The sequence below is a fragment of the Rhamphochromis longiceps genome, linkage group LG16 (genome assembly GCF_057381845.1).
Source record: "Rhamphochromis longiceps isolate RC_006_pf linkage group LG16, R_longiceps_female_GT1.1, whole genome shotgun sequence".
Taxonomy (NCBI): domain Eukaryota; kingdom Metazoa; phylum Chordata; class Actinopteri; order Cichliformes; family Cichlidae; genus Rhamphochromis; species Rhamphochromis longiceps.
The window spans coordinates 25,826,762-25,852,455 of record NC_140572.1 but is presented as its reverse complement, the minus strand read 5'-3'; the positions used below and the strand labels follow the sequence as shown (position 1 = coordinate 25,852,455).

General features: G+C 43.7%; 1 protein-coding gene across 6 annotated transcripts in view; it reads left to right on the top strand.

Annotated features, from left to right (window-relative positions):
• Positions 1-22,985, top strand: part of map3k13 (mitogen-activated protein kinase kinase kinase 13) — a 38,085-nt gene extending 15,100 nt beyond the window's left edge. For 3 of the 6 annotated variants that reach the window (XM_085384371.1, XM_085384374.1, XM_085384372.1), the window contains 13 exons: positions 10,740-11,443; positions 12,766-12,949; positions 13,051-13,242; positions 13,913-14,071; positions 14,203-14,361; positions 14,464-14,572; positions 14,690-14,799; positions 14,920-15,036; positions 15,403-15,564; positions 15,713-16,469; positions 16,547-16,617; positions 16,759-17,050; positions 18,127-22,985. In XM_085384371.1, the coding sequence (XP_085240497.1) occupies positions 10,813-11,443; positions 12,766-12,949; positions 13,051-13,242; positions 13,913-14,071; positions 14,203-14,361; positions 14,464-14,572; positions 14,690-14,799; positions 14,920-15,036; positions 15,403-15,564; positions 15,713-16,469; positions 16,547-16,617; positions 16,759-17,050; positions 18,127-18,228 (3,045 nt within the window). In that variant the 5' untranslated portion in view covers positions 10,740-10,812 and the 3' untranslated portion in view covers positions 18,229-22,985. Of the gene's footprint in view, positions 1-1,994; positions 2,266-9,661; positions 10,306-10,739; positions 11,444-12,765; positions 12,950-13,050; positions 13,243-13,912; positions 14,072-14,202; positions 14,362-14,463; positions 14,573-14,689; positions 14,800-14,919; positions 15,037-15,402; positions 15,565-15,712; positions 16,470-16,546; positions 16,618-16,758; positions 17,051-18,126 lie in introns of those variants that run through there. The other 3 variants (XM_085384373.1, XM_085384375.1, XM_085384376.1) reach the window with 3 other exon arrangements.
• The last annotated feature ends 2,709 nt before the right edge of the window (positions 22,986-25,694 follow it).

The window sequence follows — 25,694 nt, the reverse complement described above, 5'->3', positions numbered from 1 at the left end:
GACTGTGTGAGACGATAGATGACCTTTTGGTGAGAGAAAAGAACAATTCTCCTGACGTTCTGACCTTTTTATTTTCTCTCTGACTATCGTAGTTTTTCAGCCCTGAAGCTATTAAACCCCTACTGCTGTAAGATTATTCTTTTTATTACTATTATTATTACATTTTTTAGCATTTTGGGCCTTTGTTACTTAGGGAAGTATAGAGTGGATAGGAGAGAGAGAGTGAGTGACACGCAGGTAATTGCCTGGCCTTTGCAGTAAGGACTTCGGTATGAAACTGTGCCCTGAGTTCTTTGAGTGGACTTTTTTTTGCCATCTTGTTTACCTGAGTATATGTAGATACTCAGTCATTTTTTTTGCATTGTTGTTGCCTGTAGAATAACTAATTGATACATTTTCTAATAATTTCAGCTGTAGATTTAGGTGTTTTATGTAAATGAGGAGAGCATGCATAAAGCCTCCTGTGCAGGAACCTGAAGTTAAACTGTACTGGAACAGTTATTATGTAATATAGAGAAAGAGCAGCAGTGCAGAGCATTTACACCCCATGCTAGTTATAATGGTCATAATGATTCGATAACTGAAGTCACATGACCACAGTTTACAGGAACATTTCTGACTGCTTGTGTGGTTTTATGTGTTCATAGTGCAGCTGTGTATGTGTGTAATGAATGGGATGTGACCTCATTTAACTGTAATTCTGTAGGAGAAAATCACAGAGGTGGTATTGGTACACTGTAATGTCCTTATTCAGTGTCTTTATTGTTCTTTACTGAGTTTTCCTGATATTTTGAAGTGCTGCTTTCCAGTGATGGCTTCTAGAAGGTGACTGAGGAAGTGGAGCAAGCCTGGCCGTCGGATCTGTGTGGAAGATATTAATCAGGGTTATTCACAAGTTATTATTTTGTGTTGAAAGCTCAAATTATACTTCTGTGCTTTCAGCTAAATCTCATTCATCAACACTGATCACCTCTTCCTTTATCTGAGGCCAAAGAGAGAAGGAAAGTCTGCTTAGAGAGTACAGATAGAAGTGTGGCTCTTCCAGCTGCTCACCTGTGGGGGTAAATGGGGTTTAAAGGCATCTTGTCTGAATATGTGAGTGGGTTGATATTGATGTGTGTTTCATAGAGTTCTGTTTTATTGCTAGATATTCATATAAAGACATTGCTTTTAATCCGCACTGCTCCCTGCTCAGCTGTGATGCTGCTGATATTTCTCAATAATCCCAGGGATCTTTTCTACTCCATATTCTTATAAACACAGAAAGACTGGGGGAAAACTTACCATTTAAACAGTAAAAATACTTTGTAATGGAGAAATTGCAAATTTAATGAAACACACTGGTGAAGTGTGTTTAAGGTGGTCCCTAATTTCTTTAAAAACACTTTTTTGTTAGAGATTATTTCATCTTGACTTCAGTTTAGTTAGATTAACTCATTTAATTGGTTCTGACTTTCAGCTTCTAAATGTTCTACTGCTGTGCTAATTGTGACCTTTAGCAAACCCTTCATGCTATTTAAAAGCCTGAAAAATAAGAACATGTGTTGTTATTTGACACTGGCGCTGCAGAGGGATTAATTTCCACCGGACGTGATTGCAAAACAAGATATTTTGTCCCAATTTTCTTTTATGAGGGGGGTGGGGGCAGTATTTCATGACAAATGGATAGTCCTCACTGGATCCAGCCTGCAGACATTTGTGATTTTGACACAATTGGCGTGAAAGAACTGATTTGGTACAAAAGGATTTTCTCCTATGCCGAAACAGTTTGTTCTACTTACGGAGACGCCACCGCAGCCTAACCTTCTGTTCCCAGCTGGTGCTGCTTTGAAATGCACGCCCTCCTCCTCCTCCTCCATCTCTCTTCCTCTGCTTTCCTCTTCATCTCCGTTTGCACCTCCTCCTTTCTGAGTCTGTGCAACAAGCTCCGCCCTTTCCGCCCCCCCCATCTCCTCTGCTCTTTGAGCTGCGTCCTCCCTGCGTCAGACGGCTCCATTCATGAAAAGTGTGACGTGAGCAGGTCTTCATCGTCCTGGTGACTATGCCGCCCTCCCACTCACAGCCCAGGTGCTGCAGGAGTTAGAGGAATGTCTGTCATCTTCCATCCTCTGCCTTCTCCCTCACTCCTGTTCTTTTATTATTATTTTTTTCCTTTCTTCTGAATCCCGACTGTCAGTTCGGTCTTCCTCTCGCCCGGCTTTTTCCCCCCCTCCACACATCCCTGCCTTAGCTGAGAGAGGACCATGAATCTGAGCCGTGTCTGCTGTGAGTAATCTGCTGATGCTATGTCTTTTGCCGTTCATCTGAGTGGAAGCACTGTAATGTGGAGGTACTTGTACTTCTCATGCTTATGGGTATGATTTTTCTCTTTTGCACATCGCACATCTGCAGGGAGTCTGTCTGTGTGTATAGAGCACATGTCAGTATTTGTTCAGTAGCAGTGCTGCAGGAGTGTGTTGAGCAGTCGTGCGTTGGTGCGTGCTGGAGCTATTTTAGGATCAGCGGTGACGCCGCTGCTGGGTTTTGGGTTTTTTCTTTCTTTTTTTTTCTTTTTTTTGATGCAGTGCTTCTCTGTGCCCTCTGAAGGACAGGTGGGATGTAGGTAAAGATACAGGGCAACAGACCCGCCCTCACCTGCTTTATTTTTGCCAGCAAATGCAATAAATAATAACAATAAATAAATAGATAAATAACTCCCCCTCAGTCTGACTTATCTGGGCCACATGTATTTTGTGTACAGTCACGGTCATTCCAAACCACACTGACTTTCCTTCCACTGCTTCTCATTCTCAACTCTCGCATATTTAACGTCCCCCTGCCCGCTTCGCCATGTTCGACTTTCCTGCAGCTCTTTACATCAACCTCTGTATTTACTTGGCAGCAGGAGAGCTCTGTGTGTGCCCACCTCTGTCCTCTGCTACTAAGCATGTTTATGTAACTACACAAGATGAGTAGCCAGCAGCCAGGCTTTAGAGGAGAGGAGGTGGAGGAGGGGACGACTCCAGCGTACGTACATCCAGCCGTCCTTTTGCAAGAGAGCATTAAAAAATAAAAATAAAAAGCTGGATATTCATGTTTATGAGGGGTTTTCTCCAGAGTGTCTGACTTTGCTGATTGGGGGAGGTTCACTGCTTAGATTTACATGCATGCTGTGTTTTTAAGAGCAAGCAGGGAAAGCATGAAGCCAGGAGATAACAGGAGCACTAATGTGTATTGATTTTCTGGGCTTTCTGCTGTGCTAGAGAGGCTGTTTTTGAGCAGAAGGAAGAACATGTAGAACAACACCCACTTGGTCCCCTTAGAGTCTCTTGCCCCACTTTTCTTTCCTTTTCTTTTCTTTTTTAGCTGGGGCTTTGTGTATTTTCATATTTCAGCCATTATAACGGTGTCAGTCACAGGCAGGCTCCTGCAATATGCATGTTTGTCTGTGGTGTCACTGTTTGTGTGTCTGTCTCTCTCCTTGTTGTTGTCGGGCCAGGCAGGCCGTCCCTATTAAAAGAGCACAAGGGGAATTGTTGTGGCAGCAACTGCCCTGTTGTGCAGTATTGTGTGTGTGTGTGTGTGTGTGTGTGTGTGTGTGTGTGTGTGTGTGTGTGTGTGTGTGTGCGTGTGCGTGCGCGTGCGTGCCGCTGTCTCCTGGTCGTGCAGGGCAGACAGGCCCGGTTCACATGGAGCCGGCTCCTCTTGTGTCCTTTGTTGTCGCTCTGGGAGTCTTTCCCACTGGAGCGTGGTCGGTACAGTTTCGCGCCGCGAGCAGCCACGGAAAACAGCAAAACATCTGTTTTTCTGTTTCGTCTTAATTTTTCCTCTGATTTCACTCATTCTGCAGTCCACCCTCCTTTTTATCTGCCTCATTCACAGCTTCTTTGGTCCCTTTTGCCTTCTTAATCTGCTTTTTTCCCCCTTTATCTACATTTCTCTGAGCCAGTCTCTCCCTCCACTGTCTCCTTGGCCTCACCATCCCTCTCTGTCTGTTCGAATTCATCAGCTATCTGGATGTGTGTGTGTGGGAGTGTGGTTAGTATTCATAAATAGACCTCTGTAGAGCTTTTATTGCTAAGCATCACTGGGAGCAGAGAGTCTGCTTGACTAGAAAGGCTCGTATTGAAGCCTTGAGAGTTTTGCAGAGGAGCATATGCCAGATAGTTGCAGATTTTTAGGCATTGTGTCCTGGTTGCAGTGCTGTCTGCAGCCTTGCCAAGAGGCTGGAGGGAGAGAGTGTGACGTGTCGATGGCGCACAAGCTTTTCTTCAGTTATTTATTTTCTCCGATTCTGGCTTGTACCAGATGAGGCTATTTGAGGCACAAGTTGTGTGTGTGTTTGGAGTGCTAATGATTCACAGTCGTGCTCATTCTGTTGGTCATCTGGAGGGTTTGAATGCTGACAGCACACTCTTCGGGTTTGTTTTTACTCACTCTTCATTCCCTCCTACTCATCGCCTCTCGTTGCCACTTTCATTCATGCACCTAACCTCCCCTCTCCTCCTCCTCCTCCACCTGACTCAATCTAGTCTTCACAACAAACCCAATTACACATGATCCCACCTGGCACTTTCCCTGTGGCTTCTAGCGGCAGCTTCGACCTTGTTCCTATTCGACCAGCAACGCCAGTCAGACCCTGAGCAGGCAGGTAAACGGGCAGGGATTATTGTTCTGTGACCCGCTTTCGCCTTCGGCCAATAACAGGTATTTTAAGTCCGCCCAGGTGAGTCAGCAGAGGGAATCAGAATATGAAAAAAGGGTATTAGTGGGAAATGTCAGCCGTGTGACGGCAGATGCCCGAGCGCTGTGCCAGATTCGTTTATTTCTCCCTTCCACAGCTCTTCCCCACACCAGCAGATTATTACTTTCACCCACCTACGGCAGCCTGTCCAATCCCCTCTGGCAGGCCTTGATAGCAAGCGAAAGCTGATTTACACGTCGGACCACATCCCCGACTATCAAATCAGGACCGGGCAGCTCACATTTCCGAGGAATTTATGGAAATATATGAGCAGCATGTTTACAAATTTCACATCATTGCTTGGTCACTAGATAAGCAGAGGCCGCAAAAGTCCATAGAGTGCACCGAGGAGAGAAACAAGCACAGACATCAGAGTTCAGCTGTTCAATTATGACCCAGAATAACCAAGACGAGCACATGCTCAGTGAAGACGAGCGCTGCTCTCACCATCTGTCTCTCACTCATGTTTGTTTCAAGACAAGAGGGAAGTGGGAGGCATGAAAGTGCTCTGTTGTTGCAGGTATTTCTTTCCTCCCAGAAATGAGCTCTCAGGAATGACCGGATGTGAAAGGCTGTGCCTCATTGTGCTGTAGGCATGTGTGCGATTTGATTTTGTTTGTAGGGCAGCTGTTGAACCTCCAGTATCTCATCAAGTGAGATGTTTACTTCTCTTCTGACATCTTATTGTTCAAAAGGAAGCTGAAGAACTGATCAGTGGAATGATATGGTTTTCCTCGTCCTCGTGACCTCTGTGGACGAGTTGACGTGATTGGTTCAGTTTGTCTGCTTGTTAAGATAAGATAAGATAAGATAAGATAACCTTTATTAGTCCCACACGTGGGAAATTTGTTTTGTCACAGCAGGAAGTGGACAGTGCAAAAGTTATGACGCAAAAATTAGAATACAATAAGAATAAATACAGTACACAGCTGTACAGAATAGAATAAAATAATATACTATATACAGTAGAATAAAATAGAATAAAAATATACAATAAGATAAAAATAGAATACGAATGCTATATACAACTGAGTAAAAATACAACGATGCCAGAAAAGATTATTGCACTTAGTGTTATTTCACATGTGTGGATGTGTGTGTTTGTTCAGTTAAAGTCTTTGTTGTGGAGTCTGACAGCAGTGGGGAGGAAAGACCTGCGAAATCTCTCCGTCCCACACCGTGGGTGCCGCAGTCTCCCACTGAAGGAGCTGCTCAGTGCTGTCACAGTCTGCTGCATGGGGTGGGAGACGTTGTCCAACAGGGATGACAGCTTAGCCGCCATTCTCCTGTCACTCACCACCTCCACTGGGTCCAGAGGGCATCCTAGAACAGAGCTGGCCCTTCGGATCACCCTGTTCAGTCTCTTCCTGTCCCCAGCAGAGATGCTGCCGCCCCAGCAGACCACACCATAAAAGATAGCAGAAGCCACCACAGAGTCATAGAAGGTCTTCAGGAGTGGGCCCTCCACCCCAAACGACCTGAGTCTCCGCAGCAGGTACAGCCTGCTCTGCCCTTTCCTGTAGAGGGCGTCTGAGTTATGAGTCCAGTCCAGTCTGTTGTTCAGATGAACACCAAGGTACCTGTAGCTGTCCACAGCCTCAATGTCCATACCCTGGATGTTCAGTGGTTGCAGTGGAGAATGCTTGTGCCTGCGGAAGTCTACCACCAGCTCCTTGGTTTTACTGGCGTTGATCTGGAGGTAGTTCAGCTGGCACCAGTCCACAAAGTCTTGAGTCAGTCCTCTGTACTCCTTGTTAGCGGGATTGCTCAGGTTTTAACGGAGGTGAGTTTAGGCTAAAGTTGGACGTGATTGACTTTTGATGCTGATCCACGTCTGTATCTGTATCCTGGAATGTTTTTAGAGGATTTGTTGCTATTTCAGTTCACATCTTTGCTAATATGTATAAAATGTAAACAAAAAAAGGCTTGAGTGACATTATCTTGATATTCTAAAAACCAAATCCAGATCTAGATATCATTCTGTGTCCAAGACAAGGTAGCACATGTTACAACTACAGCCTTCACGCTTGTAGCCTCTCCAAGTGTTGGATGAGATTGAGTGCGACTGGAAGCAGAAGGTCAGGACGGATGCTGTGTTGACATGGTAACGTGTGAATGATGTGGTGGGATAGGGGCTAAATTGGTTCTTTGTCAGGGGGTCGCAGCTGTCACCTGAAGGGAGGTTCCCTCTATGGGTCCCAGCAGGGCTTCTCTTAATGAGGAGCACAGAGACGCAGATGCCGCCCGCAATGCCGCGTTTTGCGGGTGGACTGTGTACGTGCGTTTACGCTCAAAGTATTGCTGAACGTCCTGCTGGCACAGAGTGTTGAAGCAGGATCTAAACAACCATACTGGCTTTTGCTGAGTGATACAAAAAAAACTGCATTCCCCCGTGAATTGCTGGGAGTAGTGGGATTATTGGATCTCGCCAGACACGCCCTGGGCATGTGTGCGTCTGTCTGTCTGTGTGTGTGTGTGTGTGTGTGTGTGTGTGTGTGTGTGTGTGTGTGTGTGTGTGAGCATGTGTGCTCCCTGAACCTGATCCCCCTGCACCACCAGCTGTTGTATGCACTCGGATATGAAGCGTTACAATAACCAATTGCAGTGAGCTGTTTATCCAGCAGTGCTGCTCTGCTCTTTTAAGGTTGTATCTATATACTATGCATGTACATGTCATGATCTGTTAGGCTTTAGGTCACCTTTAGAGAGGCAAGAAATGAAAGGAATTATGTGGAGGATAAATTGAGGGGGAGGGCTGAATAGGGTCTGTGTTTGGACAAGCATGTCTCTAGAGCCCTGTAGAGGGATTAAATGATCAGCCTCTGATAATTTCTCCCTCTCTTCCTCCCTTTCTTTCTTTATTTTACTCATTCTGCTAAATAAGTGGGTTGTGTACTTCTGCGAAGCAGCACCGAGTTCGTGCAAACACTCCGTCGGTTTGTCCTTTTACTCAGTCACGATCTCTTTCGGAAAGTCCTGTAAATAAATGCCTGTGGAAATGAAACCCGCAGCACAGACATTATTCATGGGATTCTACGCCCATAGAGATCTTCCATTAGAGATTAATGGAAAAGAGCAAGAGGTCCATTTCCTGTTCTTGGTGCTGGATTTGTAGAATAAAGGCACTAAAGATTCTTGTTGTTTGGAAAGAGATTTAGTTAAAAACAAAAAAGTAAAAAGGTGTTAATTTTTAGGTCTTCCTGTGCATGTTTCTGTCCAGTCAGCCTTATCCACCCACAGCAAGCCCACGTCAGAAGCCCAGCTCTGAGAGCCGTTTGTGAGGTGGAATTACAGCATGGGCCTTTGCTCGTACAGCTCGTTTGTCTCTGCTTTGGAAGGGACGGATTTATTGGATACCTGAGAGAGCATTCTCTCCTTCCCCTGCACTCTCAGCAGCCTGCTTAGAGACAGGCCTGCATTATAGATGAGCTCCTGGCAGCCGCCCCACACTCACACCACTCATGTTACCCGTCCAGTAGATACACGGATACAGTACATGCTTTTGGCGAACACTTGCAAAAAGCATTGAACAGAAGCTTGGAATAAAAGTGGGATTAAAACTAAGTTTGAAGTCGGGACTCCAGGCAGTCTGTTGCAGCTTTGTCTGCAGAGAACTTATCTGCAGCCGAGTAATCAGGGCTTGTTTGTACTTTGACCCGTGCCAAGTGGAGGAGCTCTACGACCGTGCTGCAGAGAGCAACATAAACCACGCTGGCTTCAGTTGGACTATATGACTGTCCTCCTTCCACGTAACACAGAGCCAGGGTACTGCTCTGCCTCTCTGTCTCCTCCCTCCTGGACTTTGATCTTTTGTGACCGTGCGCACTGTGCAGCTTCTCACTATGTCCCTTTCTCTCTCTCTCTGTCTCCCACACCCTCTGTTTTCTACAGCTTGCTCAGGCATGATTGGATTTTTGTCCTTGTGGATTTAAAAGAGAAAAAGCTCAAGTGTCATTTACACAGTGATTGATTCACTTTTTTTCCCCTTTTGGGTAGATGAACACAGTCAGACTGTGGATAAAAGGCCATCTGTTTGTCTGAAAACACAGCTTGCGGCACACTTGCAACAAATTAAAGCCTCGGCCTGGAGGATTTGACCGGTTTTGACTTTGGCAACTCCTGGTGGCAGTGTTGGAAAAATGCACTGTGCGTACAGAACACCTCTAGTCCAGGTACACTGACCTGCTATATATGAGTGGCTACAAACCCAATTACTACATCATGAATGTAGGTACACTTACAGGAAAAAGGGCTTCAGCACAGGTAAGAAATAATATTATATTTGAGAAGCAATGAGTAGTAATCAAACACACAGAGATTTTAGTATAATATTAAAAATATTCAGAAATTGCTGCTGAATAATTAACCAGGAGTTAATTTTTTTTACTACTTTATGTTTTTATCCAAACATAGTTTTTATTATATTTCATCCTACTGTCGTAAATGCACTCAAATTAGTCATTGCCTGAAGTTCCCCACAGTCTCTTTAAAATCTGCCTTTTAGGAAATGACCGATCCTTTTAAAAGTTGCAAAATTGGTAGCAGAAGGTGAATAATGTTGATAGTTTTGGTTCTGTTGTTGCGTAATAAATAGTTTTGTTTGTCACGTTGCAAAATTGCTGGTAATTTTTAACTATGCCTGATGTTATCAGGCAAAAAGTGCTTGAGCATGAATGTTTGTGCTTAACCTTTGGATCGGTATGCATGATGAAATGATCTCTACTCGGGGTTCACCAGCTGGATGATCTTTCAGATTTATTTCCTGATTAGTGTTATTAAACTATCAAACCTTAACCTTCAGATCATGTGAGCCAGTGTTATGTAACACAACAAAATTTTAATGTTTTTTTTTTTTTTTTAATTATTATTATTTTGATTTTATGCTTTTGCCACGTCACCATCAGTGGACGTGGAAGTATTTGTGTAATATTTGTGGATGCAATAGGCAATTTGTCAGTGTGATTTGGTATTTTATTTCCTCAATTAACAAAGAATTATAATTATGCCATCCATCCATCCATCCATCCAGTTCATGCTTATCCCAGCTGTCATGGGGCGAGAGGCAGGGTACTTCCTGGACAAGCCGTTAATCTTTCGCAGGGCTGGTCTAATCTGCATGTCAAAATAGCCTTCATCAAGACACCAAACCCCAAGTTGTAAATGTTAGGATAAAAGTTATAGTTTTATAAAGAGCAAGCAGGTTATATAAAGTTAGACATAGAAAAGGGTGCTTGTATGAATGGGTGAATGAGGCTTGCAGAAAGAAAGCACTTTGAGTGCTTAAATAGAGTAGAAAAGCTTTATAAAAGCACCAGTGCATTTACCAAATATGTCACAATATCAAAATCCAAATATAAAAGTGCATACAGAGGATTTGCATATTTTTTGTCGTTTATTTTTAAATGCTGTGTCCCTTCCTGACTCACAGACACATTAGGATGGTAAAGATCTTCACCTGGTGATTCTGTGTCGGTTTCTGACCCTCCGTGTTCACGGCTGCCTGGGCCTTTGTTGGCTTTAAGACTGAGAATGGGCTGTTCGTGCCAGATGTCTTCCTCTCAGCAGTCCTAATACACAGCAAGGTCTTTAATCCCGTCTACAGTGTTACTGCTTCAGAGAGATAATAGAAAAGCCTCGGTTGGTGTGTGTGATTGGTTTCGGCTGACTGTTTCCTATAAGTTTCCTAGAAATGAGTTATTAGTATTAATTCTGCAGTGTTGTCTCTTCCGCACTGAATTGATGCCTTTCTGATATTTCCAACATCATTTACCCTGCAGTGTTTGCACTGTGTAGCTAAAAATAATAATCATTAATGCTCTGTCAATCCCTGCAGATCTAATAGAGGACATGAGAGGTGTTCATGTCTGTTTTAGGACGTAATAGGGTCCTATCATGCAGACAGCTTTAATTATGTTTTATCTGAGGTGACTATAGTTATGTAAATGTATTTAATTGCATTCCTGTTTTTGTAGTTTTTAATCTAGTTAACAGTTTCTCATTCTGTTTTTCTCTTCAGGTGATTTTCAGCATTTAGACAAACCAGTGTGTTAGGACACGTCCCACTCATCGTCACTGGGCAGCCCATACACATGCACGACACCATGGGCAGCTCCCCTGAGGTGCTCTCTTGGACTTCCTGTCCAAGTCTACTGGTGGGCAAGCTGAAGGAGGAGCTCAAACTCACTGTGGTTGGGGACAGCATGAAGAAATCCAGCTCGCCTAACTCCCAACCGCAGCCTCCTCAGGCCCCTCTATCCAACTTACCTCCTCAGATCATCACAGACCTCGCTCCGCCGACACACCTGCCCGTTCCCCTGCTGCAGACGCCTGGCCAGGATGAGGAGTCCATGTTGGGCGGTACTAGTCCACCAAACGCAGCCCTGAGCGTGGACTCAACTCGGAGCGAAGGCGGACACTTTGACAACAGCGTGCTCCAGCTGCAGGAGCAGGACCACGAGGAAGCTGGGTCGCCGGCATCCCATGAGCACGTTGGATGTGGCAGCGGCATGGACGAGCATATGGGAGAGGGGGACTGTCCAATGGACCACAATGGAGAGGGCAAGCCGAACCTCCCGCATCACCCTGATGACATCAAGCTGCACTTCCAAAGAGCCCCTCCTGGGTCGGGAGGCTTCTTAGAGGGGCTCTTTGGCTGCCTGCGGCCTGTGTGGAACATTATTGGGAAGACCTACTCTACTGAATACAAGCTACAACAGCAAGGTAAACTTTGGGTTTTATCTTTCTGTTTTGCATCAGTTTAACACGCTAAATGCTTTTTGTTTAATTCAGATGTCCCCGTACCTGTGAAACTTCTGAGAAACGAACAAAAGATTCCCTCTTGTTTCTCCTAATGTATTCTGAAACTGTAATTGAATAGCCCGTCCTGGCTTCGCCGCTTTGCTGTTGCAAGTGAAGCTGCACAGCTGTCAGTTTGAATTGAGGTCATGGTAAAGGTAGGCTCACCTTGCCGCAGGGCTGCACGCTCAGGCTGGACGAGAGCTACGGGATATGAGTCGAGGTCAGACAGAACTGGGCTGGATCTCGTGGCTGCTTAGCCGTAGTCTGGGCTAGAGGTCGTAGCTTCTGTTTCTAAAACCACTTAAACAGCATGATTCAGTATTTGAAGGTCTAAGACATTTATAGGAGCTAAAGGCTTATTTATACAAATATTGGTAAGAACTATAAAATATGTACTTTCTGGTGTATTTTTGTGGTCATTTGTGGAAATTTACACCACTGTGGATTTGAAAGCTGTGATCAAAGTGCAGACTTTCAGCTATAATTCAAGGGTTTAACAAAAATATTGGAAGACAAAATGTGTGTGAATAAGAGGGAGGCAAGCAGAAAGATGCAGTCAGTAGTGAAGGTGGATGTGTTTAAGTACCCGATGCCAGCCATCCAAAGCGACGGGCAATGCACAAGAGGGGTGAAATGGAGAGAACAGGCAGGGTGGAGTGGGTGGAGATGAGTGTTAGGGGACAGAAGGATAGCAGCAAGGATGAAAGAAGGTTTTACAAGATAAGAGACCTGCTGTGATGGAGACGGTACCTATAGGTATCTGAACCTATGGAGCAGGTTTGGCCACGAGAGCCGGTGTCCTGCAGATTTTAGATCTCACCCTGGGTCTTCACACCTGAATCAAATGATTAGTTCATTACCAGACCTCTGGAGAACTTCGAGACGTGTTGAGGAGGTAATTTAGCCATTTAAATCATCTGTGATGGATCAAGGACGCATCTAAAACCTGCAGGACACCGGCCCTCGAGGTCTGGGTTTGGACACCACTGCTATAAACCAATATGAAGTATTTACTTCTTCATAACTTGTAGGAGTAGCTTCACATTTATATAAACCGAAATGAAAGACACACAAACATCCTTATCCTTGGGCTTTAAGCCTATAAAACACTGTTCTGAAAAGCAAGTATTACTGACATTACTGACAAAAAAGTTGCTAAAGAACACATGTAGTTCATCATGTACACTTTGCAAAGTACCAGGATGCTGTGGTCATTTTGACAAAACTTGCTAACCTGATTTCAGACATGTGGGAGGTTCCTTTCGAGGAGATTTCAGAGCTGCAGTGGCTCGGCAGCGGAGCACAGGGTGCCGTCTTCCTGGGCAAGTTTCGCTCCGAGGAAGTGGCTATCAAGAAGGTGCGAGAACAGAAGGAGACGGACATTAAACACCTGCGAAAGCTCAAGCATCCCAATATCATCAGCTTCAAGTAAGTCCACAGTCACTCGCCCTTGTGCGTGACGCGTTTGTTTCATCTGGTGGCGCTCTGGGTGTGTTTAACATGTATTCTGTCTTTTTTTTCTGTGTCAGGGGTGTGTGCACCCAGGCACCTTGTTACTGCATTATCATGGAGTACTGTGCCCAGGGTCAGCTGTATGAGGTGCTGAGAGCGGGGAGGAAAGTGACCCCAAGGCTGCTGGTGGACTGGGCCACAGGCATTGCCAGCGGCATGAACTACCTACACCTGCACAAGATCATCCACAGAGACCTCAAGTCTCCTAAGTGAGTTTGTCGGGCAGGAAGCTGATTAACTTTCTGACGGAGGAGCATCTTATACATTTGTGTTGAGAAAACACAGTAGTAGACCCAAATCAAATTTAAGTTATTTACTCTTTTTTTTTTTTTTTTTGTGGGAATGAAATGCATAGTTTTCCTGGTGCATCATGAGTGCTGTGTTCACACAATCCATCCTTTCTGCTCTGAATAGTCTGACATTAACTCAAATACCATTCTCAAATTTAACAAAAGCTACTCGTCTTCATGTAAGAGTATGACAGATTGTTCTGTCTCATCCCCGCTGCACGCTTGCATCTCTAATCAATATCATCGTGCTGCAGCAGTGCCGCACACTGTATTAGTCAGCAGAATAATAGCAGTCTGAATGTGCTGGAAAGGTCAGACTCATTCGACTAATGGGGTGATTCAGATGCTTCTCTATCAGCGAAGTCGTTTTGGCTTAAAACTGATTCTAAGTGCTAAAGAAAGAAAAGCTCATACCCTGTAAAAACTTGTGCATTATCATCATCATCAGCCTGAATGTTTTAACCCCGGGCCAACTCATCCTGCTTTGTCTGCCTTTTTTTTTTTTTCCTTTCTTTTTTTTCTTTTTTTTTACACTCCTCTTAACCAAATAGACTGACCTTGCTGTGTTTTCTCTTTGTGCATCTTTTAGTGTTTTGGTGACCCACAACGACACTGTGAAAATCTCAGACTTTGGCACATCCAAAGAGCTCAGTGATAAAAGTACAAAGATGTCATTTGCGGGGACGGTGGCCTGGATGGCCCCAGAAGTGATAAGAAATGAGCCTGTGTCTGAAAAAGTAGACATCTGGTGAGTAATAGATGAAGAAATATGAAGCAATGTTTAGCTTTTCCACATCATAGAAAAGGATGTTTTAAGTGTCATCTTTAATAGTCATGTTTCTGCAATGAAACCTGTCCATCTTTGCTTGTGTGTTGTAGGTCATTTGGAGTTGTGTTATGGGAGCTACTGACTGGAGAGATTCCCTACAAAGATGTGGACTCATCCGCCATTATTTGGGGTGTCGGGAGCAACAGTCTCCACCTTCCCGTCCCCTCCACGTGCCCGGACGGGTTTAAAATCCTCATGAAACAGACATGGTGAGCAAAAACAGCTTTTCTACTACATCACTTAAAATATGATGACTGCTAGAACATAAACATACTCTGTGTATCTTCCTTCATGATTTTCATGAACTCCAGGCAGGGAAAGCCCAGGAATAGGCCGTCGTTTCGTCAGATTCTCCTACATCTCGACATCGCCTCTGCAGATGTTCTGGGAACTCCTCAGGAGACCTACTTTAAGTCTCAGGTCTGGACCAATACTGAGAAATGCAAGACTACACCTTAACTTTGTGTGCTTTTTGCAGTGTAATTCTTTGTGCAGTGAATGCTCTGGCTGCATGTTGACTGTAAGTCCATATTACAGGCAGAATGGAGGGAGGAGGTGAAGAAGCATTTTGAGAAGATCAAAAGTGAAGGCACCTGCATCCACAGGCTGGACGAGGAGCTGATCCGACGCAGGAGGGATGAACTCAGGTGTGTGGGGAAAAGAGAGCAGACATGTGGCTTGTTAATAGAAGACATGGTTTTTAATTTGTACATAAAGCAGAAGTTACTGGAGTTGAACATTTGGATGCATTTCATGCATGTTCTCAGGCATGCACTGGACATCCGGGAGCACTATGAGAGGAAATTGGAGAGAGCCAACAACCTCTACATGGAGCTCAGTGCCATCATGCTGCAGCTGGAGGTCCGAGAAAAGGAGCTGATGAAGTATGTCGATAAACATTTTTGTCACATCTGTGCTTTACTAGTATCCTGCTCTCATTGTGCCCGTATTTCCTCTTTCAACATTTCCAGTAACAAACTGCAACAGAACTGAAAGCATGTTCAGCTAGCTAGAGTGACAAAAATGATCTGAATGGTATCGTCAGTATTTTTAGATTTTTCCTATGAGTCTCTGCTTTTTTTGACTTACACGTGATGTACATAAATAGTGAGTTTCTTAAATTATTGCAGATTCCTCGATGTAGCTTTACTTGTCAGGAATGCTTTTCACTTCCCATTAATGTTTGCTATGTTGTGTTTAACTAAAGTGCAGTGTGACTGCTTTTCCCCCATGATCTGACTTAAATCTAGTTCTGTGCATCACCGTAGGAGAGAGCAGGCGGTGGAGAAGAAATATCCCGGCAGCTACAAGCGCCACTTAGTCCGACCGATCGTTAGATCCAACGCTGTGGAGAAGCTCATCAAGAAGAAAGGAAGCATTTCCCACAAACCTGGGATGCCTCCCACCAAAAGGTCTGATTTTCAAACGTATTATGTCTATTAAAAGTTACACGTTCATGTATCTGTAGGTTCAGCTGCAGATGTGTGATTTATCGCAGTTCAGGTCAGAGTGTCATTTAAATACTTAAATGAACTGTTGAATACAATTCATATTTTCCAGGCCAGACCTGCTTCGCTCTGATGGCATCCCTAGCGTAGACCCTCTCCCGTCGCCCTCACCGCTGTCTGCTAGCCCGAAGGTCTCCACCCCTCCTGGCAAAGCCCGGTACCGAAGCAAGCCTCGTCACCGCCGCGCCAACAGCAAAGGAAGCCACAGCGAGTTCTCCACTGTGCTGAAACCCATTGCTGGAGCACCAGAAGAAACCCACTCTCTCCAGGAGCAACCGATCCACCATCATCACCACCACCACCCTCCTCAAACGGAGGGGAACTTTCTCCCCTTGAAAGGTCGCGAGCAGGCTGTTGTCAACTGTGCCAACAACCTGCGATACTTCGGCCCCGCCGCCGCCCTCCGTAGCCCTCAAACTGACCACATGCAGCGCCGCGTTTCTGGCTCCAGTCCTGACCTCATTTCCACCGCTGTGGATGCAGACACGCGACAGCGGACTTCATCCACCAGCTCCAAACCTGCATCAGGCGCTGGTGCTGGTTCTTTATGTCCCTGCTGCCAGGCTCACCCCTTCCCCGGCTGTCTACACTGTCAGGAGACCCCTCCCCTATCAAGCCACCCAGAGCTGCCGCACTACTCGCTGCTCAACACCCAAGAGGGCAACCAGTCTTCTCTGGGGGCGCACAACAAAGACACAGTCTCAGATGGAGAGACCACAAAGAAGACAGAGACGCAGGAACAGGATGCATCCCAGAACGCGCACACACTGCCCTCTGCACTGCCCCGCACTCTCAGGCCGCTCAGGAAGGTGAGCAGAGCTTTACGCCGATGAGTATGTAACGTGTGCTTGTGTGGGATTAAAAGCTGTTACCGCTTCTTTTTCAGGGTGGTGATGAGTCATCCGAAGAAGAAGAGGGAGAGGTGGATAGTGAAGTGGAGTTTCCAAGGAGACAGAGGTGAATACAGAAGGTCATTTAGTTTGCAGCAAAAGAAAATGATCTTTAGCAGATCAACTAGGAGCCATTTTCAAAAGAAACTGCTGCAGTAACCATGTGGAAGTTTTCTTTTCATTTTTTTCTCCCCTCTCTCCTTGACAGACCTCATCGCTGTATGAGCAGTTTCCAGTCCTATTCTACTTTCAGCTCAGAGAACCTGTCGGTGTCTGACGGAGAGGAAGGAAACACCAGTGACCACTCGCACAGCGGACCCCTGGAGAGGCTGAGCGCCAGTCAGGAGGAACACCTGGACGAGCTGCTGTCCCACACGCCGGACATCCCCATCGACATCTCCACCCAGTCAGACGGCCTCTCTGACAAGGAGTGTGCCGTCCGCAGGGTGAAGACGCAGATCTCGTTGGGGAAGCTGTGCTCCGACGAACACAGCTACGAGGTCAGTTTGCGTGAATCTCTATGCAGATGTAGCTCGAAGGGTGGTAAGATCCACCGCTTCAGTCCAGATAGCTCTCAGCAGCTTTGTAAAAAGACACGAGTCCAGACCATGTGGTCTTCTGACTTTAATGGTGTCCTAACATTTCCTCCAGCGCCACCATGAGCGGCTGTTTAAAGGATTACTACCAAAATGGGTTTAGCATGCAGATATGAGCATTTAGCTGAAAGCACTTCTGTGGCCAAATAAAGGCTCTCAGATGGTTTAAAGGGCTGGGCTTCTACATATAGACTGAAATAATGTGACACTATGCACATCACTTATTAATAGTAAGCCTTTGCTCTATCACTACTGATAAACACACTCTGTATTCGTATGTAGGGCATTAAATCATTTTACTTTGATGTTTAATTTATTCATTTACAGGGGACCGAATGTGCTCATTTCTAATTCTATATTTTTATCTTTGAACTTTGCTACAGTAGCTTTGAATGATTCTCAGTTTAAAAAAAAATCCCTGCAGCTCATCAGTTCATCCTCTGCCTGAAACAAGTGGTTTTAGCTGCTCCCCATGCACAAGCAGGAGCAAAGCCGTCTGCAGCCTGAGCTTTTGAGTCACAGGGGCTGTTTGGGTGTAATCAGTCCATACTGACCTTATTATAAACTATGGTACATCTTACATGCACCTTGAAAGAAGCGGGGGTTGCACCCGTTTTTTGGCTTCAGAACTGTTCTTCGTGGCACAAACTCAACAAGGTGCTAGAAACATTCCACAGAGATTTTGGTCCATATTCACATGATAGCATAACACAGTTGCTACAGATTTGCCGGCAGCACATCCACCCACTGTGGTCATAAAGGGGTGGATATGTCAGCAATACAAATAGCCTGTCATATTTAAAGTTGGAACTAATGAATCCAAACCCTTTTTGTTTGGAGTCATAAGAAACATTAATTTATGTTTATTTTATTTACTGCATTGCACAAAACCTCATTCTTGAGATCATAATGCATCTCAAATCATCCCTGATGCTGGATCTTTCTTAATGTTCCCCTGTTTGTTCCCTTTTGTCTCTCAGAATCCGCTACAGTTTGGGGACTCGGACTGCGATTCGTCAGAAGCAGAGTGCTCCGATGCCACTATTAGAAACAACAAAGTCGGGGCTCCTTCCTCGTGGTGAACCTGCCTAAAGGGCTCATCATCTTTCTTGCCTGGAGGCCATCATGTCCTTCTCTGCTCTGCAGAAAATACAGCAATAAGAGGACAAACATTGGAAACAAAGCTCCCTATAGCAACGTCCTATGTAATCTCTCCCATATGACCCCCACCCCTCATCTAGCACAGCATTCAGGCAACCCATTGCAGGGATTCCCTTTTGAATGATAATGTACAATAGATAGTTTAACGTTCATAATTTATTTTTGTCTGAGTTCTGAAGGAAAATTCAGGAGCTATGAGACTTCTCTGATCTGAACAGAGAGGAAATAAACAGACATTTTGAATCCAAACAAGGGTTTACTTTGTGATGGAGAGAGACCAGGACTGGAAGACGGTGTAGATGATGACGATGATGATCATGATAATGATGAGAAGGGCTTATCAATCAGAAGATGATGGCTTTAAGTGGGGAGATGCATAACTGCAGTAGTTGGTCTCTCAGGTGACTGACCCAGAATAAAAGCGGCTTTCAACATCTCACTGTTGTGGACAGACATCTCCAAACAACAAGCAATCGCTCAGCTCATACTGCAGCCTGACCAACCTGCTTTATCATGAGTTTACAGTATCAAGTCCCAGTACCCCACCTCCTCCGCTTCCACCCCGCCTCCCCACTGTGAGTAAAGTGGGGAGCATGGAGCTCATGGAAAACATTGTGAACACCAGCATGAACAACCTGCCTCGCAACTGGATTTTCTCCCTCCCTGAAACCACCGGATGTGTCTGTTCTTCAGGATCCCCCCGCCCTCACGTAGCTGTCGAAGCATGCTTCTGCAGCTCGCGAAATGAAAACGCTGCCCCAAGACTGCATGAAGCGGACAGAGCATCGGAGATAAAGACATGGCCGAGAGCTATAGGAAAAAAAAGAAAAAAGAAAAGAGACTCTTCCTCTCTGACTCTGCTCGTCCTTCTCTTAAAGACATGCCAACGTCATCGTCATCAGCAATCAGATGTCACAGGCAGAGTTACTGAGGGAGTTATCTGTGTGTGAGAGTGTGAGTGAATGTGAGTGTGACAACGCAAAGTCCTTTCCTCTCCATTAGACATTACAGTTTCAAGTCTCATCTCAGGATCGTTCAAGGACTGTGAAACTGGACTGGACCAATTATATGAAGGAATGTGTTTTGTTTTTTTTTGTTTTTTGAGCGGCACATATTAAGGACCATGCAGGAATACTCGAAAAGGTCTTACAGATAGCCTTGATGTTCAACGTTTTATTGCTGTAACAGACTTTAATGGGATGTGGAGACGAGGCATCCAGGTGCAGTATCCCATTTCTTGAAATCTTCAGGTTCGGCATGTTCCACGGATCATTTTCTAGCAGGGTGGATTATGCCGATGTCCAAAATGGTCATTATTTGCGAATTATAACAGCAATAACACGAGTGAGAAAGAAGTCGCTTGTTCAGGATCTTGCATGTCTAGCTGGCTAGACGCGAGCACAGTGACTGGTAGCCAGCGGAGAGCGCCAGGCGTCAGAGCTGCTTATAGAGGCTATTTTTTTAAGTCCAGAGTGGGATTTTAGAATTTCCTTTAAGGCACTTAAAATACTTAAATAAACACTAATCCATTCACATTCAAAGTGTGAATCTTGTAGGCCAGATTTATTTATTTTTCTTAAAATACTTCCTTATGTAGTCCCAAATAGTTAAAGAGTTTCTTGGTTAATCCTTTTTCACCAAACACATGCAAATACAGGTGCCTTTGATCACATGTTTAATAATTTATCAGTTTAACTCTTTTCACCATCAGCCCAGCTGCAGGGCCCTTTTAGAAGAGCTCTTTAAATGACCGTAATTCTGTTTCTGTTTGTGCCAGAGACACAATTCAAAGGGTTTCAGAAAGAAGGGATCACGAGCTTCACAGGGATATTTGTTGTGTCACGGTACCACAAAGCATTCACAAGGTACTGATGGCTGAACACGGACAGTAAAACCAACTAAGCCGAGATGTTACCATGTGCACTCCTCAACTGATTTTGCCTTGAGAGAAAATTCAAATGGTTCCTGAAAGATGAAAATTATTTTGTCATGTGTTGTGATAAGGGGTTAAGAAGCATATAGACCAAACTAAAAATGTATTATTTAAAAAATCTGAAAAAATATAGGCTTATGGTTAGCTAATGTCCTCTGTCCTCCTCAGCACACACACCTCCTTAAATCTGGATGGTTTATTCATTTATGATTCAAAATCAAAATAAATGCTACACTTCTTCCTAATAACTTGGAACATTAGTGCATGTAGTAAAGTGCAATCAAAGGTTTGAAAAAGCAAGAGCTCAAAGAGTTCCTTCTCTTTATCCAAAAAGGAGTGATTGGGAGGCTGGAGCTTCGCATTTCACACCTACAGCTAGTTAGGAATCCCCTGTTAACCGAACCTGAAGCCTGCATACGCAGAGACAACACAGGGAGAACATGCAAACTCCACACGGGGCTCAAATTTAGAAAAATCATAAGTTAAATGCTAATTTTAATATTTTGTCAAGAATCTGTTCTGGTTGTTTGTGGGTTTATAGTTGTGTCTTCAGCGGATAAAATGCATGCATGGTTGGTTCGAGGTCTTTCCCTGCAGCTTTCAGGCCATCTCCGATCTTTAGTGTGGCGCACAGTCTAATCAGCGTTGCGGATTTTAGCACATACCACAGGTGGTTTCAGAATTTTTGTGTAATGGTGAGATGTTTCGCACTTTAGAGTTACATTTTTTTCCAAAGACTTCCAATTCACACAAACATGCACGGCTGCTTTTTTTTTTGAAAGGCAGTCAGGACTCGACATTGTTTTAAAGTTTTTAAAAAAAAAAAAGTATGAGAAAAAGCCTTTAAATGAAATGTTCTCTTTAATGACAAGTTGTGTGACCGTCCACAGGAAGATGAGATGGTGATGCACTTGGTGTGTTTTAGCATATAACAGCCATACCTGTAAACTCCATATACATGCATGGAAAATCTCACGATTACAGAGCTAACCCTTCTCCTAAAAGCAATCTTTAAACATGTGATCAGAGGGAATCTTTATTTTGTGTTTCTGTGAAAGGTGATAAAATGACTAACCCTGTGCTGCTAAACGGTATGATAAAGATTCAAAACAAAGCGCTGATGTTTTTTGTTTTGCGGTTCTTCGTCCAGCAGAAACAGTTTTCTCTGAATTTTTCTGAATATCGTTGTTAAAATGCCCCGTTTTTGTGGCCATGTCTTTGCTGCTTGGGATGGTCAGGTTTTGTGCAAGAGCAATATATGGGCAGCCACTAGATGGCGACAGTTAGGCTTGTGTTATGTAAATAACCTGACTCATCCCTTTTTCTGACTAACATCATTTAATTCCTGATGGTTATCCAGAACAATATTACTTTTTACCTCTCTGGTTGTCGCTGAAAAGGGATACTGCATCTGTGAGAGAGCTCTCTTTTGTTTTGCTTTTAATAAGCCCCATTTCTGTCATCATCCTCACTGATCTGATCTTCAAGCTGACAAACAGCCAGTTTCAATTTAACGATAATGATGTCAAGCTGCCGGCTCAAGCGTGTGCAGACGGCTGAGATTCTGCATATAAAGGAACATAAGCCAGAGACGAGGCCACGGAGCACCGGAGCGACCTCATCTCAGTGTTACTCCTGTACATAAACACCTGTAAATGTCATGTGACCCATTATCGCCTCCCTCCCTCTCTCTCTTTGTCATTGCACAGCTCTGGCAAAGCCTCGAGCTTGATGACCAGCGGACTGGTTGAGCAGGAAACTCTTGAAGTCTGTCCCCACATCAGTATTGAACACTACAGGAGGGTGTGAGTCATAAACCCGAGCAGCACAAGGTGATTATTAACGCCGATGGACGGACTGCCTTTTGCTCCACAGCTTCAGAAAGGCTTACACCTTCTGCCTTTCCTCGAACCTCCTCCTTCACTCTTGTTTACGTTCGTGTGAAATAACCCAGCGTGTTGTAATGACGGGGTAATCCGATCAAGCTGTTAATAACATTATCTTTCTGGCGTATATCCTGTGAAGTATGATTGTTGTGTAGTTTTAATTTAATTTTGATCTTCTTTTTTTTTTTCTTTGTAGCTGGCCTACATGATTGTTGAATTTAATTTATTTTGGATGACTGGTGAGGAGGAGTAGTGTTCTTTTTAATTTCAGGCAGCTTCAGAAATGTCACGACCTACGACTTCTCTCCTGGAAAGTATTATTTAAAGGAAGCACAATGAATTGGTCAGGGAAGAGGACAGTATTTGTGTGTGTGGTTGAACAAAAGCATCGTCACGTTGACCCTGCAGGGGACCATTCGTCATTTAGCTTTGATTTAGCAGACTTTACATCAGTAATTATCTCATCGTAGGTTGTTAGGAACCACTTTCAAACATAAGTCAGTCAGTGGGCTGTCTCCGCAGTGTAAATGAGGCGTGAAGCCTGGAGGGATGCGCGATGCTGACCTCGGTACATCTGCGGGGACCCCCACTTCCTCTCATTCTTACTAGGAAAAAAACAAACAACTTGCATTCAAATTTCTGTGAAATCGTCTCTCTAACTGTGGACATCCTGTTGCCTCGTCCTGTGTTATCGGACTCATGTTTCTTTGTTACTCTTGTTTCTATCCTCTTTCCTGTTGAAAGGCATTATGATCAACCAATCCTGTCAATTTCCTGTATTATCCAGTGTACAGTGCAACGAGTAACTGGGAGAATTAAATCAGCGCAAACAACTGCATGGAATAAATGCTGTACTGTACCCAAACCTCTGTGGTCTGGCTCTTCTGTTTGTCCCCTACTCTTTAGTGCTTCTTTTATTGTCCTCTATTTATTTTTTGCTGTGTGTGTGCAAAAGCCACGCCGCATATTTTCTGAAGAAAATTGAAAACGGGTGCAATCGTTCCTTCAAAGATCTACCTGTTTTCCTGTTTTGTTACAAAAAAGAATTCAGCTATTTGTTGGTAACACATAAATGTTCCATAAATATCTATCTAGATCTCATTTATGAGATAGATAGATAGATCTTGAGAGACAGAAATGCATGTATATTCCTGTGTGAAAGTATTAAGCCACTCCTCATTTCTTTATTTATTGAAATGTGCAAATGTTCACTGAATATATAAATTATACAAGACAAAAACAGAGCATATACAATTCAGTGTTTTGGTATGACCACATTAATTGTTCAACACAGCCTGAACTCTATTAGGTATTAAGCAGTCTTCAGGAATAGTAATGAAGTAAAATAAAAGCCAGGCTGAGTTCATGAGTGATGATGTTCCATTGTGAGTTTTCCAATCCAGGTATGATTTTTTTCTTTTTTCTTTTTCCAACCATTGGATAAGAAATCTTCTGGCTGTTATTTCATGGTAGGTTAAAATCTGGTGGTGTTTTTCTGTGTTCATAATTCCATCACTTTTGGCAAGATCCCCAACATACTGGCTGAAATACGGCTCCAAACAACAGACTGCTATAGGCACTTGCTGTTGAAGAGCTCTCCTGACCTCCTTCGTACATATTGACAGTAATTTGAACCAAAAGTTTCAGCTTCTTCACTCCATCAGACTTCTTGTCACTAATTTCAGTCCAGTTTTTGAGTATTTTTTTTGGCGTAATTCAACATTTCCCCACCTTAAGAATGATTTGTTGACAACCACCCTTCTACTGAGACCATTTCTATTGAGGCTCCAGTGAGCAGTAGATGGGTCAGCTGAAGGACCAGGTTTCTTAAGGACATAACTTTCAGATCCGGTTTATCTACTTTATATAGTATTTCTTTTAAATGTTTTTTAAAGCTTGAACTTCCTTTTTTGTCCTCTACTTGTCCCGTTTCCCCACATTTTTTCACAACACACTGCACAGCTTGCATAGATATGCCAAGTTTTCAGCTAAAACTTCTCTGGGAGTGACCTCTATGGTACAAAAACACTTTAGGTCTGTCAAACTGTGCTATCATTAGCATTTTCCATAAATTAAACTAAATAAATTGGATCAAATAATGTTATTTGTCATGCTCTTTAATTTAAAAAATGGTTCTTTGATAAGTTGGATGAGTCATAGGTCAGTGTTTAGTGGCAGGTTAAAAAAGGGGAGGGGATGGGGTGAAAAAGCAGTAAATGTCTGAAGAAAATTTTTAAGAATGACAAAGCTTGGAATACAGACGAATGAGAGGATGCTCGAGACATTTGCACGTTACTGTAGTCCTGTGGAGGCTACACTGTATACTTTATTATACCCAGAAGTTTGTATACTTTTATTTTTTACTATAAAATATTACTGAGTTGGCTTTTAAACCAGCTCTTCTCCTTCCTGTTGATAGGCAGGCTCTCAAAGTTACTTCATTAACATCTTCAGACCTAGGGTTGCCAACTCCCTGAAAAATAAATAAGGGACACCTCGTGGCCAGGGCCGGGCGACCCAGTTGTCTTCACCCTTCCCAGTGTGGTGAATTTTCTAGCTCTTTTTTTGTGTGTGAAATTCTTTTTTTAACCATTTGACTTGAAGTTGATTTAAGTAGATGCATATTCTATTCTTTGTGATATGAACACATGTGAAACAAATGATCATTTAGCCGTTTATTTTTAGCTCAAAATGACAACATTAACACAATAAAACAGGTCTCCTTCTTAAACAGAAGCCTGTCATGCTTAACTTTTGAGAATATAAGTAAATCTTTCTTTAAAAGAACTCTGTCCTGCTTAACTTAAAATAATAGAAAACAATAGAAAGAAAAATATTCTTGTAACAGTGCACATTTAGTGCATTTAGTACAATTGGCTTCAGTTGAGGTATTATTTCAGCTTTTCTAATGCTAATCAGCTGCTCCTGTTTGTAAACCCGCTTGTTCCCATGATTACGCATCATAACTCATCATCATTATTCATCTATGTATTACTTTTATGTATTAGTCATCAATTTGTTGTAATCATCTATCCTTGCAGTTGTTTATTACACAAAATAAATTATATTATCACACTTCTGGCCACATAGCGCTGATATTCACTGCACATGCCCATATTAACTTTTTCCAGCCAGGTGTTTTCCTTTTCCCATTCTTCCCTTTCTCTGAGGGGAACAAACATTGCTGCTCTAATGCTGGGCTTACACTGTGCGATTTTTGGCCCATTTTGAGCCGATTTTTGAGTGATCGGACCGATTTTGGCCTTCATCGTGCATCGTGTAGTATACGTGGGGTAAAGAGAAGTGATTAACACCTCACGACCAGCTCCCGATCATCAATCGCTCGTGAGGGTGTCACCACAGGCGCTCACACTGCTCGCGCGCAAACGTAAACGTTGGTGAAAAAGACGGCGCAGCACGGCTGTGCAGCGTGTGATCTGGACACAAGCGATTGAGGCACAACTTGTAGAACTTTGGAAAGCTCATCCGAGCCTTTTCGATGTGGCATCACAAAATTATCACGACCACAACAACCGTGAAAATAGTTGGATTTACACTGCTGCTCAAT